At 36.0% G+C, this 16,758-nt stretch overlaps 1 protein-coding gene across 1 annotated transcript in view; it reads right to left on the bottom strand.

Moving 5' to 3' along the window:
* The window catches only part of AFG1L (AFG1 like ATPase), a 63,836-nt gene that overhangs the window by 25,502 nt on the left and 21,576 nt on the right, over positions 1-16,758 (bottom strand). Inside the window, exon 7 of the mRNA XM_030267699.4 lies at positions 14,051-14,109. Within this exon, the coding sequence (XP_030123559.4) occupies positions 14,051-14,109 (59 nt within the window). The remainder of the gene's footprint in view (positions 1-14,050; positions 14,110-16,758) is intronic.

Raw genomic sequence — 16,758 nt, 5'->3', positions numbered from 1 at the left:
ATTTATTTTGCTCTCCTTTAAACAACCTGTAGGATTCTAAGTGTGATACAAATGTCCCTGAGTAGTTACAACAATTGCTTCTGTTAGCAAACTTAAACCCAGCTGTACTAAAGGGTGTTTTTTTTATTCAAGGCCTGAGGCTGAGAGCAAAATTTTCACTACTGTCAGTAAGATCAAGATTTTAACCCCCCACTCCAAGATAGGGAATAGCTCTGCTTATCTGTTATGACTACTTCCAACACTCACAACTTCAGTGTGTGTTATATATAGCAAGCAGCAAAAGAAGCTATAGAAGAAAGAGAGGAAACGTTTTAGCATTTTAGAAAATACAGCTCTATAAACAATTTAATTAAAGCAATAAAACATTTTTTAAAAATGTAATTCAACACCTGTAAAATTCTTCCATTTGCTAAAATCCACTAAATCAGTGTGCTTCTTCACTACATTGTGAACTATTGGTTTATCTTTAATACTCTTGTTCAATGTTTCATATTCTACATGTTTGAATTTTTCAAGGTCTCCTTGAGGCCATTCAAATAATTCAAATAAAAAATTGGAAATGTGAAACCTCAGTCAACTACATTTACCACAGGGAAAACATTTAGAAGAACTACCATCAGTGATTTGAGGAACAATGGCCCTTTTGAACAAATGCATTGCATAGGACACAGATCGCAAATATCTGCAGGAATTACTGTGATGACTCATTGCACTAATTTTTTTCCCTTGGCTATCAGTGAAAACTATATATCTACTTTAAACCTCCAACTTCTCTGCAAAGAGATACAGCTGAAGAAAGAAGGTAAAAAAATTCATCCTGAAAGTGCAGAATCCCAGGAAAATCCATGTATCTTTAATTCCACTAAGTGAAAAAGCCATGCTAATCAAATCATTATCTTGGACTAAGGCTACTGCAAACACAATAGCATTGGTGCTACAATATTATTATAATCTGTTCCCTTTCTTTTTGTGAGAACTCACAAAGAAAGAGAGTAACAGAGCAGAAGAAAAAAGTTCCAGAGGCATGTAATAAATAATATGCACAGGGGAGGGAGGATGTTTAAGCTTTTCTTCAGCATCATCTGGCAGCCAAGGCCAGAAGGAAGATTACTGAAATTTCACAGCAAAGCTAGTTCATTTAGCTTTTCTTTGCCAGTATCTTTTCACCTAAAGGTTTCTTTTTCTATAGCAGTACATTAACTTAAGTACTATTTTCTTTAAGTTGGTAGGGGAAAACCACTGCAGATTACTACTACAGCTTTGAGGACTATGAAATTACTTAGATTAACTTTAGATACCTAGAAATTAAGTAATGCTGTTAATCATTATGGTTTGTCTTTTCCTTAAAACAAAAGTTGGAATCTTTAATGAATTCAGCCTCATCTCTTTGGCCTTCAAGTCAGATTTATAAACTCTACTGCTCCCTCAGGGTATTCTGCATAGTGAAAAGTGAACACAGGCCCATATATACTTGAGAGCATTCCATGACTATGGTAGGGCTGAAAGAACAAAAGCACACCTGAACACTTTAGCTGGTGTAAATTTGTTCCCTGATATTTACAGTGGCGCTGGAGGCTCAGCTGCCAATGACAAGCAAGTGTCCTGTGCACTCAGATACAGACTTGTATTGGGCCATATTATGCAGGTCAGTGCAGCTTGATGAAACACAAACAGGTGCCCAGTGCTACATTGTTTTAGTCCACTTGTGTTCCACTTACAAACTTGTCACTCCTTACATGCACCGACAGCTTTTATGACTCCATGATGTTACACTGAATGAATTTCGGAGGTAAGAACCGTGGAACTGAAGATGTAAATACCACCGATATAGCTAAAGAGAAGATGAGAAGATGCCTTTTTCTTTTCCTTTTTTTTTTTTTTTTAAATTTCCTTCTTTTTTCTCTGTCTTTGAAGTGATAAGTATTATCACTCTTCAGGAAAAACTACTATCATTAGTCACTCTAGTTAAAAAGAACTTGTTTGTTCAAAAATTATGTATGTTTTTGGACCCCTTTTAAAATACAAACATTGCCTAATGCAGATATTTCCTTCCCTATAAGCTTTGCTTGTGTCTGTAATGATGTACAATTTTTAATTCTAATATGATACAACATGATGTAGTTTTTCTCAAATAAGCCTGTTAGATGTAAGACCTTTCAACCAAAAATGCAATAGAAGAATCCTCTTCAGAGATCTATAAAATACAGTTAATATAGTCCTAGTGATTTTTTTGCTTCCTTAGAAGGCAAAAATCAACTGAACCAAATGTAAACAAAGTGAAAAAACAGAATTCTGATGTACAGCAGTTTTCAGTAATACACAGTGTAAGCATAAAAGCAGAGGACAGCTAACAGGAACCGAGAAATACTTAGTCCTTTTGAAAATATTTGGCATTTTACTCCTTGGAAGTTCCTGAATAATTGACATGTTTGGTCTCTCCAGACTGATGGTCAATTCAGGAAGGTACTCTGGCCACTTAGAGATCCCATTCTAAATACAAATAAAAGAGACGTAGGAATTTCCTAACCCTTCTACAGGTTCAGGTGTCTATCCATACTCATTGCTAATTATTTTCACCGAGACACTTCAAAGCTCACCCATACTTATTGTGTTAAGCAATTGTATGAATATACATAAAATGAACAGCTGCTGACATTCAACACAAACATCACAATCTGAATCACAACATGCTCTCAGAAACATGAGAGCTCCCTTTAAGACATGATTCCTGCAGTTAGATTATAAGCTTTGCAGGGCAGGAACAACTTTTCCTTATGTGAATATATGACAGAGTACAGATCCATAGGTGCTAATGGAAAATAACATAACAAAAAAAAGCCCAAACCACCAAACAGAAGTGGGAAATGTTATTTACAGAAACTTAGCTCTGCACACTAGAGGAGAGAAAAGGTGGGACAGCAGCAGCAGCCGCAAACCAAAGGGCAGTAGTAGGAGGACACCTTGCACTGACAATACCACCATCTCTTCTCCAAGTTAAGAATGTACCCTTGGAGGTAGCTCTGAAGGGAGATGCAGCACATAGTTTTAAATTTTCAAATTTAATTTTGGGCTAAACTCCTTTTGAAATAAAATACTTAATATTGAAGCTACAGTCAGTCTAGTGGAACCATCCACAGTTTCCAACAGATTTTCTATTCTATTGAGATATTTAAAGTCTGACTTACCCTATTCAATTCAAATGCATAAAATTATTTAGCAATACAATTTATTTTGAAGTAATTTATGTATTTATGTATACAAAGACCAAATACCATTACAGAATTGAAAATGCAATTAGTAAGTTGAAAATGCAGTGTAAGCATGGTCTCATTCCCACTGAGTGGCACAAAAAGATTTTATTCCAAAAGGAAAACAAAAAAAAGGTAAAGCCTCATGGCTCAACTCAAGACAACACTTAAAACAACTACCTTTAGACAGAATAGATAAAATTAGACTGTCAATAGACCTATCCTAGAGAGTTATTAAATACAGACTGAAAAATACTTTTTTTCCAGTAATCACCTCTGATATTCCTTTATTGCTGCAATCAAGAATGGTAGCTATTAAAATGCTTAACTGCTCAAGAAATTAAAGCACACAACAGGACAGATTATTATGAAGAAAGAAACTTCAGAAAATTTCAAAAGGTAATCCAGGTTAGCTGGATAACCTGCAAGTTCTCAAGACATATGTCACACGTGTCTCCCCTGTGTCACAAAAAGCCCTGAAATGCTATGGATGGCCTTGCAGTCCACAATGAACACTGCACTAAGTATCATATGCTCTTTGAGCTCACATATTCTGATCAGCTTGTAGCACTTGATAATGCAGGTGACTAGATATTTCTTAACCTTGAAGATCACCCTAAGTCCACCCAGTTACCATTCTCTGCACTGAATTTTAATGGTATTAAAACAAAAAAACAACATATAAATTATACTATTAGAGCATAAGAATAGACAAACTAATCACCCCACAATTCTAATCAGCAGCCAAAGAATTAACTTGAGTGCTCAGATTAGCACTTAGCTGCCAAACCCACCCATCTGAGGACCTCCAGAGAAGGTGTAGGGGAACAGAGATACAAGAGTGCTTCAATTTAGGAGGATCATCATCTTAATTTCCACACGCGCTGCGTTTCCACAGCCTTTCACGCCTGGGTCAAACCAGACACTTGGAAAATGCAGTGGCAGCCCTGCAGTAGCAAATGCTCATTTTCCATATGAGCAAGGAAGACTATAGTTCTACCCCCAAGCAGGCAAAGCTGCACGATTCATACTCTTGGCCTCTGAACAAGCCCATTAGAACACCTACTATTAGTAACCATGCCTACCTAAGAAGTGCAACTTCAAGCCACTCTTTCTGAGGAAAAGGAATCAAAATTTTCTCATAGATCTCCTCCTCTTTTTCAAATGCATCCTCTGATTTGGTTTCCATTTACAATACTCAGGATCACTAATACTCCTTTCCTCCAGGAAATCAGAAAATAATTAGTTTGTTCATTTGCAACCATTCTTCTCATATATTTACATTCAGCCTAAGATGTTCTCCCACATCACACAGCATGTAGACATGTGATGAGAGTCACCAACTAGCAGAGAAAGAGTTCCAGGTAAACAAAGCTCACTAGACTAAACCATTTTTATTTTTCATTATTTGACTCCATATAGTGTTACATTATCAACTAGAATATTATTTCTTCCTTAAGCAATTTCAAGAAAAGGTTTTTCCATCCAAAGGATACCATTACAACTGACATTTTCTATAACTACGGTAGAACAAGAACCATCTTAAGCAAAAACGTAGTAAGTAATGAAAAAAAATATTGCTGATATACAAAGCATACCCACAGGTTTTTAATTCACTGTACTCTCAAAATCACCAATAAGTGACAGTCACCAGAATGTGAAATTTCAGAATGTGAATCTGGTCCAGCTCATTAGCTGGACAGGTCTGTCCACAGCGTGCTGAGATAAGTGTACAAGGGTAAGTGCAGTTTTCTCTCTAGTCATGAGCAGGCATAGTACAGGTGAAGTACCTTCAAAGGGCTGCTCCTTTTCTTCTTTTGCCTTACTTGAAAACAAAAAAAGCACCAAAAAAAAAAAAAAAAAAAGGGAAATAGATCATGTCTGTAGCACTCCTAACTTTCTGCTTCACTAATCCATGGGATTGAGATTTTCAGGGAGAGGAGGAAGGAGAAAGGGAAACACCAGGTATTTGGTGGTGAAGAGAAACTTGGTCTAAGCATTGCTGGATGTACATATAGTTTTTATCTCCTTGTTCAGATGTTGTTGAAACAGTAGACTTTAAAGAAAATGTCAATGAATCTTCCTAAGCACTATACATGACCTCTGGGGTAATTAGCAATCATTCAAAAGAAACAAGACTAAAGTGTTCTATTCTTTATTACTGTCAGCTCTTTTCTTGATCAGCATTTTAATAAAGATGGTTCATTGCTAAGACAGTTTCATGAATCAGTCATAATTACATTCTGACATGCAGTGAATAGTAAAGCAAAACTAAGTATCATTTCATCAACCTTTCTAACCTTTGTGCAAGTATTAACTGTAAATAATTTTTACACAATCTTACAACAGAAAATCTGCATATTTCTTAGCTTTGTACATACTCTACCCTAACTGAATTTCCTGTGACCTATACCTGAAAAAAAACCCCAACATTACAATCAGGAATAATTACTTATCTGGCATGGTATTCAGGTACTGCCTTTCACAGACCAAATTAACTTCAAGCAGAAAAGGCTATTTGCTCTACAAAATAGTGCAATGCTTTACAGGGTTAACTAAGGGTTTTTTTACAGTCTTTTCCCCTATATTCTTCTGCAGTAATGAAATACAGGATATTGTTTCAATAGCCTCAGATACTTCATGTTTATCCCAATTGCAAACACTGTTACAAAACTAAAAAAAAAAAAAAAAAAAATTAAAAACCAAAAAAAACCCCGAAGAACCACATGAACAATCTTAGAGGAAAACTTTCTAAATGCCATCCAAGAATCCTGTACAATATCAGGAAAAGTAATCACTCTCAAGTTGATTTGGGATAACAAACATTTTGCTTAGAATTATTTTTCAGTGGACTTCGAGCAAAAATATCTGGGAAAATAAATGCTGCCAAATGTAACTTTTTCAATCAATTTTTTTCTTACACTTGGGACAAGAACATTTTAACTTAAAAACTGAAGAGTTTAGCAGAGATAAATTGAGAGGCAAAATTCATTCAGTGGAAGTTGCACAAGTTTACATTACAGCCTTCAAAACTTTAACAACTAAGAAACCCCACCATTCTTGCTACCACAAGGAACATACGATCTATTGTACAACTTTTCAATAACTTATTTTAATGTCTAGCTACAAATCAGCTACCCCCTAAGAAGAGGAAAAATAGACAATTAACTTGTAAAATAATGGTGCATGAATAAAAAGAGAGACTCTTAAAATGTACTGTTCTGTGAATAGTATTTCAGATATTCAAACAAAAGTGAAAGAATTCAGGAGGTACAGATGTGGCTGTGCCGGCTCAGAGACAAGTAGCCTCTCCTTTTTCCAGTCAGGGAACATAAGAATGGCAGAGTAAACTTCCATGCACTAAGAATTACACTGAACAGTGCTCCTCATTTCACATCACTGCGGAAAAAATCTTGCTTGCAGAATAAGAATAAATACAAAAGAAAAAAAACCCACCTGCAAACCACAAATCACTGCAAAACACCCAGTTTTGCTAAAGAACCACTAATGACTGTAACTTTCAATCTCCTAATAAGCAAGCTGTGGCGTTCTGTGAGAAACAAACACCAAGAGTTCACACTGAATTTATAACATGATGTTTCCTAAGCTAAGGGTCAAATTCATCCCAATACATGTACTTTACTGGAATTATACCCTGGACGAAGTTATTTATCTAGATTTCTTTTATGCTGTTGTTTTTCTTTTTAACATTTGATTTGTATTTCTTTTCTCCAGTATTAGCCTTTGCTCCTGCCAGAACTGTTGGCAGGCAGGAAAAAAAAAAAAAAAAAAAAAGAGGAAAGGAAAAAAAAAAGTAGTCATGATTTACGAAACCGAATTTCCCAGATAATAATAATAAAAAAAGCGATTAAGATCTAAACAAAGGCTAAAGATGGCTTACGCTTAGCTCTGATGAGGTCCACTACCTCATTACCCACAACTGAAAACTTCTGATGCATTTTGTTTCAAGGGAATCCAAAAGTCCTTGCTGTAAAGCAGGCTGGGGGGTGCAGGGTCCATTCACTCTTTCTGTATCACAACCATTATGTAAGAAGTATAAAACACTGCCTTTATGCTGCCAAACCACAATGACTCCTCTCACATCAAAGGGGTTTTGCCACTAGGGTTTTTTTTTTCTCTGAAATTTATTCAAGCCAAGGGCAGGGAGACAACAATTCATACACACTAATTACACCTAATTATCTATTCCTTTTTTTTCCCCCCTTTCCACCAGCTTCGGCCAGTGTTATTTGCTATCTGGGTTTCTCACAACCTCCCCTTGCCCTGTCCATCCAACTCAACAGCAAAGTCTTTGAAAAAAACAGTTGTGGCTTCTTAGAATTTTAACAATATAAGGTTCAACTTAAATTAAATTATTCTATTATTAGTTTTGACACATTTATGTGTTAAATATGAAGGCCTCTTGGTTAATTTGGCAAATTCCTCACATCTCTTCACAACTAGAATTGCTGGTAACACCCTCTCTTGTAGGAGCTTCTCCTCATGCTTTCTTTTCATGATCTAAATGAAATGTTTATTGGATTAAAGTTCTTCTCTGCAGACCTCCACGGTAGCCTGTGACAAAGAGCTTAAAAGCTTTATTAATTGGCTTGGGCTTTTCAGGGGGAGGCAGGACCTCATTTCACATTACATCACAAGCAAACAGAACTGCCACGTGTAATTAGACTAATTTACCCTGATACAGCAGGAATCAACTATTTCATATCTATGATATGCTTTCATTTACTCATTTTAATCAAGAAGCAAACAAAATAAGAAAGAGCTCAGGAGATCCTAACAATTTAAGAAAGGGAGAAGACAGGATACCTGGCACAGAGTTACAGAAGCAACTATTTCATCCTAAGATTAAGTTTTGATCTGCATCTAAATAAACTGTCTAGGAGAAAGTGTCTAAGACAGATATAAAAAGTAAACAAACTGAACAATTCATCCCCGAGAACACAATAAAGCAATAGGTACATTATAAAATATTGTAACAGTTACATGCTCTGAACCAGAGAATACAAGTAATATTTGTGTTTAAATTTAAAACACACACAGAGGCTTAGAAGGCTGAATGCAGAAGGGATTGTTAGCTTCTAATCTGACACCTTGCTTTCTTTATACAACATTTTTTTATTTAATAGTCTCACAAATTTATCAAACTAAGATTTCCCAGGAATTATACTGAGGTTCAAAAATACTTGCAGCACAAAATACTTGCAATCATGCTGTATTTCCTATTTTTATTTTTTCTATGTTTAATTAGGTACACTTCACAAAAGATGAGCACTTCTATTACTTGCACAGAGAGAGAACAAGAACAAATGCTCCTTCTACTTAGGAGTTTGCTTGGTTACATACTAAGAAGGGAAACAAAAGGCCCAACATCTTCAGTAATGAAAAAGTCAATTGATAGGCGAAGCCATCACAATATCAAAGGCTTAATCCCTGCAATTCTGACTCAGGTGACAGTTCACAGGGGTCAGAGTGGCTGACACTGACCTCAAAAGCAGGTTTTAACTATTCAACATACTGAAAACTGCTGGGCTATCACACCATTAGACTGGAACAAACTGACAAATCAATTTCATCAAGGAGATGACTTTTTTGGGAGAGGGGGGAGGAGAGAGGCAGATCCGTCACTCAACAAATCCCTGCATTTCTCACACAGGTGGTTGGACAAAAGCTGACTGCATCATCAAAGACATTTTATATCTACCAAATGCCTTTGTACAAAACTAACTCCCACAATTTCCTTAGGGGTAGCTCTAAATGTTTTTAAAACAAGTATTTTTCACATTCTCATACTAAGCTATTGAAAACTGAAAATGCTTTTAAATTCCTCAGTTTCTTGCTTTGTAGGAAAGGGTATACTTTAATTAAAATCACAGCCAGCAACATTTTAAATAAATAATCATTAAGTGACTTCAAGAAAGATAGGGCAAAACTGTGTATAAATAATGCATTGCTTTCTATTTGAGAGGAGTGTACAATGTTTACTTATGGTTAAAAGTAATTTTAACCAAATAGTTTTAAAATAAATAATTATTTGGTCTTTAATAGCAGAAGAAAAAAAAGATAAAAAAAGACGTTGAAAGTAATTTCATGTCCTACTGACAATAGATTTCTGAGGCTGATTCCTCCCCTTTACTCAAAGCAAAATGCAGGCAGCCAAAGACAAATATTTTCTTCCAAAATTTGGCCTTTTAAAGTTATTTTCAGACTAAGAAGGGTCCTAAAACTTTTTGACATTCACTTAAAATTTAGACTAGTACTAGTCTACTGCATGAAGAAAACCTGACAAAACACAGAATATACTTGGTACTTCGACACAGCTTGACATTTTGAAGCTTCATGCTACTCTTCCACAAAACCTTTGGAATCTCAAGAACTGCTCACTCAAATTACAGACTCTACACAACAAATTATTTGAGGAGCTTTCCTTCCTGATTTTCCAGAGAATTGAACTAGCCACTGAATTAGAGTTAGGATTTCAGAATGGTTAAGGGTTGATGTAAATGTCTTCATTAAATGTCTGCCAAAATGAAAATGTTGCCAAAATTACTGCCAAAACACTAAATTAAAGCATGCCTTTTTTTGCTGTTTTTTCCCAAGAGCCTCACATAATATCTTACATCAAATTGTTAAAGATTAGCACAATGTTGATATGCTTGGGGGCAGGAAGGCTCTGCAGAGGGATCCTGACAGGCTGAATCCACGGGCCAAGGCCAGTGGTGTGAGGTTCAACAAGGCCAAGTGCTGGGTCCTGCACTTGGCTCCCAACAACCCCAGGCAGCGCTACAGGCAACAGAATGGCTGGAAAGCTCCACAGCAAAAAAGGACCTGGGATTAAAATTTCTCCACCAAAAGGATTTGTCAAGCATTGGAGCAGACTACCAAAGGAAGCAAGACACCATCCCCAGAGGAAAAACAATGCAGATGTGACAGACCTGGGGACATGGTTTAGGATGGACTTGGCAGTGAGGGCTCAACAGTTGGACTCAACAGAATTCAAGGTCTTTTCCAATCTTAACAATTCTGTGATTCCAAGATACATAGCTTTATTTGTAAATCAGCTTTAAAACATTTAGAAACTTCATATATTTCTTTTAGGTTGAGAGTAACAATTTTTGGAGTGTTTCTGCTCTCTGCATTTGAACAAAGTAATTGTGAGCAATCAACAGTTTTCTCAAGAACAGTCTTCAAAAAAAAAAAAAAATCACATAGGAATTCCACACACTTTAAAATGCTCAGCAAGAGGTACTGTGAGATTAAAAACTCAATCAGAAGAGACTGAATCAAATTACAATTATAGAATTAAAACATTTTTCTTCCTAATACTTCTTTTCTCTGTAAAGCTCTATCTTTGTAAAATTTCATGGATTGAAGAAGCACTCTTATCTGTTGCAGAAGCTAAACCCTTTCTATGGCATGTGTCCCAAAGAATCATAGCCACAACAATGAACTGATCAATTTGAAGTCTTCTCCTGTTTATAAAGCTTTGAGTTACAGGATTAAAGAATCGCTGAAAAAATACATCTCAAACTATTTAATATTTCAAAAGAACACTGGCATAAGATCAGAATTGAACAGGGAGTGCCCACAGGGCAAAAAAAGCTGCCAGTGGTGTTTACTGAGCCGCCCAATGACACAGACCTGGGGCTTTTATGTAGCTACCACCTGTAGGATCTGAAGTTTTCATGTGGCTCTAAAAATTGGAACTTTTCAGTTGCAACCTCACATAATAGTCATTTGGCACAGTAATCTACCACCTAGAAAGACAACACGGACAAACTTTGGAAGATAACTGTATCTTCCCTAGAGTGCTATTTCACCCTTTTGCTTATTCCACGGAAACTGGGTTTACAGTTATCATTGTAAGAAATAGAACTCAAACACAGGTACTGGAATTACACAGATGGTAGAAAATAGAAACAAAATTGAGGATGAACAAAGGTAACTCTAGATCTGGGGAAGAAACCATTACTTATGACCATTTGAAGACAAGAAAAGATATTTGTGTAACAGTTACCCTGTATCTAGAAAGTACGTGTTCCACTGACAAGGAATGAAAAGAGCCTGAATTCTATTTCAAGTGAAGCATCTCTTCACAGAAATATACTGCCAATAGTTTCCATTCATTCCACCTTCCCAAGAACATTTAAAAGAATTTGAAACTCCTGTGTTGAACTTGAACTACTTTTAGTGCTCAAGTCTTATTTTAAGATTGATGATCACAGAAGTTAATTACTGAAAAAAACCAAACAAAACCAACCCACATATTCACTCCCACTAAACCCCAAACAAAAGCCCTCTGGGAGAATCTGAGCCCAGAGAAAACTATGACAGGAGTCCCAGCTGCCAAAGCCAGTACCAGGGGACAGGTCAGATGAGATTGACATTACCACAGACACACATGGCTTGGAGTGAGGGAAAGTTTGAGAAGACTGTAAATCAAACATTTGCAAGCAACCAATACAGTGTTTTCATTCACGTTTTCATGAAAATCCTAGAACAGAATTACGCACAGAATCCATTTCCTAGTCACAGAATTATGCACAGCTGAGGCAGAAGCTACTTTATCCATTCACACCAATGCCATCACACAGATTCCACACACATCAAGGAGGCCTAAATCTGCGTTTCTGAAACCACCAAAGCCAGAATATCAGTGTAGTTCTATCCACACCTTTGTAACGTAAAGGTTAATGGTTAAAATCTTACTCTAGAATACATTCCACTGTGATTTTTAAATGCTGACTTCTGCTATATTGAATTAAAAATGTAGATTTCGTTATTTTTTTTATTAATAATTTTAACACCATGCCCTTATCCTTCCACTTTCCAACTAGGGTCAGAGAAGCATTTGCAAATAAGTTTGCTCTGATCTAACTTTTGGTAATTATATCCTTGGGAAAGAATAATGTTACACTGGTAATATTTATTAAAGTGACATTGAAGGCACATATATTTAGAGCAGTGTTAAAACACAAAGGTGCTGGGAAAAAGAACGTCAGGAAATTCAGTATTTTAGAAAGGCCCTTGTGAATTATGTTAACATTTGCTTCTTCCTTCATTTATTATGATGATAATATTCATTTGTCTCTAGTCTGGGTTGTGCTACTTGTTTCTTTTTGCAGTACTCCACCCTCTAGACTAAGCCACCTCTACTGCTTCTCTCAGCATTCCATCTGTTCCCTACTAAAAATTTTTATTACCTTCCCAGTCCTGATGAGGTATTCCGATGCATAAACTACATTTCACATTTTTTAATTTAGCTAGCTAAAAGGACAAAAAAGGAAACTATAAATAAGCATACATGATAGGTATTCTTAAAGCCTGACAATCACTGAAATGAAAGAGCCATGTGTTTATCAGGGACAAATCTTGCAGTCAACAAAGAAAGACATAGAAAATAATGATTTGCCATGGTTGCTGCATTTCAAAAAGCAAATGCATATGAAACTACTTCTATGTTTGAAAATACTCTATGACTGGGAGCTCTCATCCAATGCAGCCAGCTACAAAATAAACCCTTTTCAAGAATCTGAAATGGAAGTGGGTTGTTCATTTATTTTTATGTTCCTTACTTTTCTGAAGTCATCCAGGTAAGAACCACTCTCACTGGTAAGCTCTCTGACTTTGTACACAGCCATTCTGAGATGTACCAGAGTGCCATACTCATGTCAATGGCATATTAACTTTTAAACCTGGTAATTGTACAAATGTCAACAGTGGATGGGATTTTCAAAGGTTCTTAGCCAATTAAGCAATCTTAGAATTCTTAAAGGGCCCACTGAAAATGCTAGGCATTGTCAGCAGCTTTACTGCTGACCACCTGAGCAGAAACATCCAGTCAATGCATCAATTCAGCAATTCCAAATCTCCTATCACAAAGCCAAACCTACCTACACTCTACCTTACAATTATTTTATTCTAGATACCAATATAGTTAATATTATTTATGTGTTTATTCTAGCAATACTTCTGTGAAGTAGGGAAATGCTGCTATTTCCATTTGATATGTCATGTCAATCCAGGCAGCGCAGGATCGAGACCTGTATGTTAGCCCCCAATAACATAACAATACAATTCTAGCTTGTGAATAAAAAATATCTGCAACTTGGCCAGAACTTTTAAGTGTCATTTCAGCTTATATTATTTTTAACAGCAAAGTAAGTGCCAATTGTGTTATTCACAGAGAAAGGATCCTCCCTTTTCAATTTAAATGAAACTATTATAGTTTTTGACCTCCCACAAGACAACATGCAGACTAAAGGAAGCCTGCTTCAGAGCCGTTGCTTGTTGAACATTACATGAAGCCCCATAAACAGCCATTGAAAAAACTACTTACACATAAGAAAGACCCAGAAACAAGGTAACTGAGGGGTAGGAACAAACCCTACTTTCCTTACATCAAAGTGACAGCAAGCTGTTCTAGCATTATAAATATAAGATATCCACAAGTAAAACACAGTATAAATATTAGAGGGACACTATGTTACACAGCATACCTGCACCAGCAGGAAAGTCTTATTTATCCAAACAAACATTTTCTGCTGCCTTAGACAAAAAGGTAATTTTTTTGTCATGCTAAGGAAGTCCAGCTTTAAAACCATGTTAATTCCAGGAGCAAAAAATCCCTTCTTGCCTTATCTTCAATTAGTTTTACTCAGAATTGTTAGAGCAGATATATTTAATGTGGAAAATTGCATCAAAGCAATCCTCTACAAATCTTCTACAAATTGATTAATAAAGCAGGCAAAACTGAAAAGCATTGAACAAGTGGTTCTCCTTACCTTCAGCACAGCAATGAATGGTACAAAATTAGCCCTCTGAAGACCATTTTTATAGAGATCTGAAAGAAAGGAAATCAGTACCATTTTGCTACTTAGTCTTAATAACTTCAGTTTGTCTTCTAGTCTAGGAAATAAAACTCAATGCTGCTAGAGACAGGAGGAGGAACAAAAGGCAGAAAATGAGAGCTAAAATCCATTTCTCTTATTTTACTACATAAAAATTCAATACAATCTTAAGAAGAACGGAACATCCTGAGAAGTGTGAAAACAGCAGGGAGTAAAAAATTACTTACATTTCTAATGACATATAACTAATTCTAGCAGAAGAAATTAGAGCAGCATCTGTTCTAAAGAAAGAGTATAAAAATTATTTGCAATGCTGGGTATACATTGGTATAGCTTGTAAGGCCAAACTATGCAACTGCTAAACCCAAGTATTTGGCAGAGGACAAAAACCCCACATAAACTAAAAATACACAATTTGTCTTTATTAAGTTAGCATAATTCTTATTTTATGTACTATGGTACATTTTATCTTCTAGAAACTCTGCTAGGTGTCCCCTCCTCAAAAGCAAGAAAAAAGATCACCTCTAAGGCCAAAAACCTAAAAATTAAATTAATATGTAAATTGAGGCAAAGTTGCTAAAAATACAACCGAATAAAGAAAAAACCAGTATGTTATGTAACAAAATGCAGATCTGCATCATCAAACAAAATCCAAATTAACAAAAACTGCAAAGCAGCATTTTTCATCTTACATATCTCTATATTTATACAATATAAACTTTTCTTCTCCAGAAATTAATCAATTGCCCAGCAAGTTCATAACACAATGACTTCTTTGAAAACATAATCACTTAAAACTGTATGATGATCTGCTCTTTTTCATTAATATTCGGAAGCCTTATAAACAGGCAGCTTAGCACTATAACTGACAGAAGGAATGAATAAGAGAATACAGACAGCTGGCAGAGATATCACCAAAATTCCACACAAAGCACGTGCCAGGTTATGATTATCCTTTATATTCCCCATAAGGTCTGAAGGCTACAACTACACTAAAGCTTTTATGCTTTACCAACACCTCATGGTGGACAGAAGATGCTGAATCCATGAGACAGCAGTAGGGCACCTACAGAATGGTTTTCACAAAATTGGATGTGTACATGGAAACATTTAGAAAAGTTATCAGTATAGGCAATTCCATTACCCTAATTACTAACAAAGTTCTAGGAAGCCATGTATCATGCTCATTCCCAACTCAGAAAATCAGGATGGTCATACATTTGTTAATATATATAGCAATCAATTGCATATTTACTTGCAAAAATTAGTGAACATGTAACAGTAGTGTAAGACAGCTACTCCCATTAGTTCTTCTAGCTAATAGGACTGTGAGCTTTGTATTATGTCTCTGTTTCATGAGATCAGAAAAATAAACAGTAATTTTGGTGGAGAAATAAAGCCAGGACTCCTCAAATACAATCTCAGTATTTCCCCCCACATTCCCCCAGGGCAGGAGTTCAACAAAGTTATGTGCATCACTAATGGTCAGCAGCTGAGCACTTCTGCTCTCTAATGAAAAAGCCACTTCTCCTCCTTGTATCAACAAGAAATAAATTTCTCCATTCAGTCTTAAACCTTGGTGTGGCTATTACACTAACCTAACTCCCTTTCCTGCAGGGGAATGTCAGACACACCCTGAGCAGTTACAAAGAGTGACCAAAGAAGAGAAAGGCATCAGCCAACACCCAACTCAGCTCTGGAAATGCTGTTTTTGTCATTCCCTGAGGTACTTAAAACAGGTGGATGTATTTCAGGTTGATACAGTGACTTAATATATAAGAAAAACAACCATACAACAATAAAGACATCTTGATTTAAAACATTGCCTACAATCCTTAAGTTATCGTAAAAAATTCTCCTGAACTTTAAAGAGCAGTGCTTCAAAAAACCAAGGATGGCTCTCAAGTGAATAAAGCACCAGCATTCAGTCTTTCTGTAGTCAACACAACTACAGTAGTTACAATTCCGTCTTGTTTGTGCAAAAAAGGAAAAAAACCCACTGGAAAATAATTTTCTACCCTAATAAAAACATTTAGGTGGGTTTTTTTGGTTGCTTTTTGGTTTTGTTTTTTGCCAAGATAAAGTTCATTGTAGAATTACCCATCATTAGTGATTGTCTTTCACTCATTTAATTTGGGTATGAAAATTAATGGTTGTTACAGTTAACACTTAGGGTAACACTTCAGTATTTGAAATTGATCAATCTGAAATGTCATGCAAGTTTGTGCATTATGCTAACTGCTAATGCTATACAATACAAACATTTTTCTCCTTTACAAAAAAATTACAGGTTAAAACTCATACAGATTTGGGAACTTTGTAGAAGGACCTACTTAACTAGTCTCTAGAAATGACTAGTCACTATAAAAAAAGAGGTAGAAATGGAAAAAACTCTCCACTTAATTCTCTCAAACCAGCTTGTAAGAAGGTAAGAATAGTATCTTGGTAAGTGGCTCTCCTTCAGGCTGGTGGACCACATCTCTAAGTTTCTGATTGAGAAACTGGGAAGGAATGGATATAATTTCCCTTCTGATCTTTTCCTATCCTTAAACACATGCAGTACAGGTAATATTTTACCCCTCCTAAACTGCCCTGTGTCCAAACACCCTCTTACTGGTTTGGGTAGAGTAGAGGAGATCAGA

This window comes from Taeniopygia guttata, chromosome 3 (assembly GCF_048771995.1).
Source record: "Taeniopygia guttata chromosome 3, bTaeGut7.mat, whole genome shotgun sequence".
NCBI classification, from domain to species: Eukaryota; Metazoa; Chordata; class Aves; order Passeriformes; family Estrildidae; genus Taeniopygia; species Taeniopygia guttata.
The sequence above is the reverse complement of the archived record's forward strand: the minus strand, read 5'-3'. Positions and strand labels throughout refer to the sequence as shown.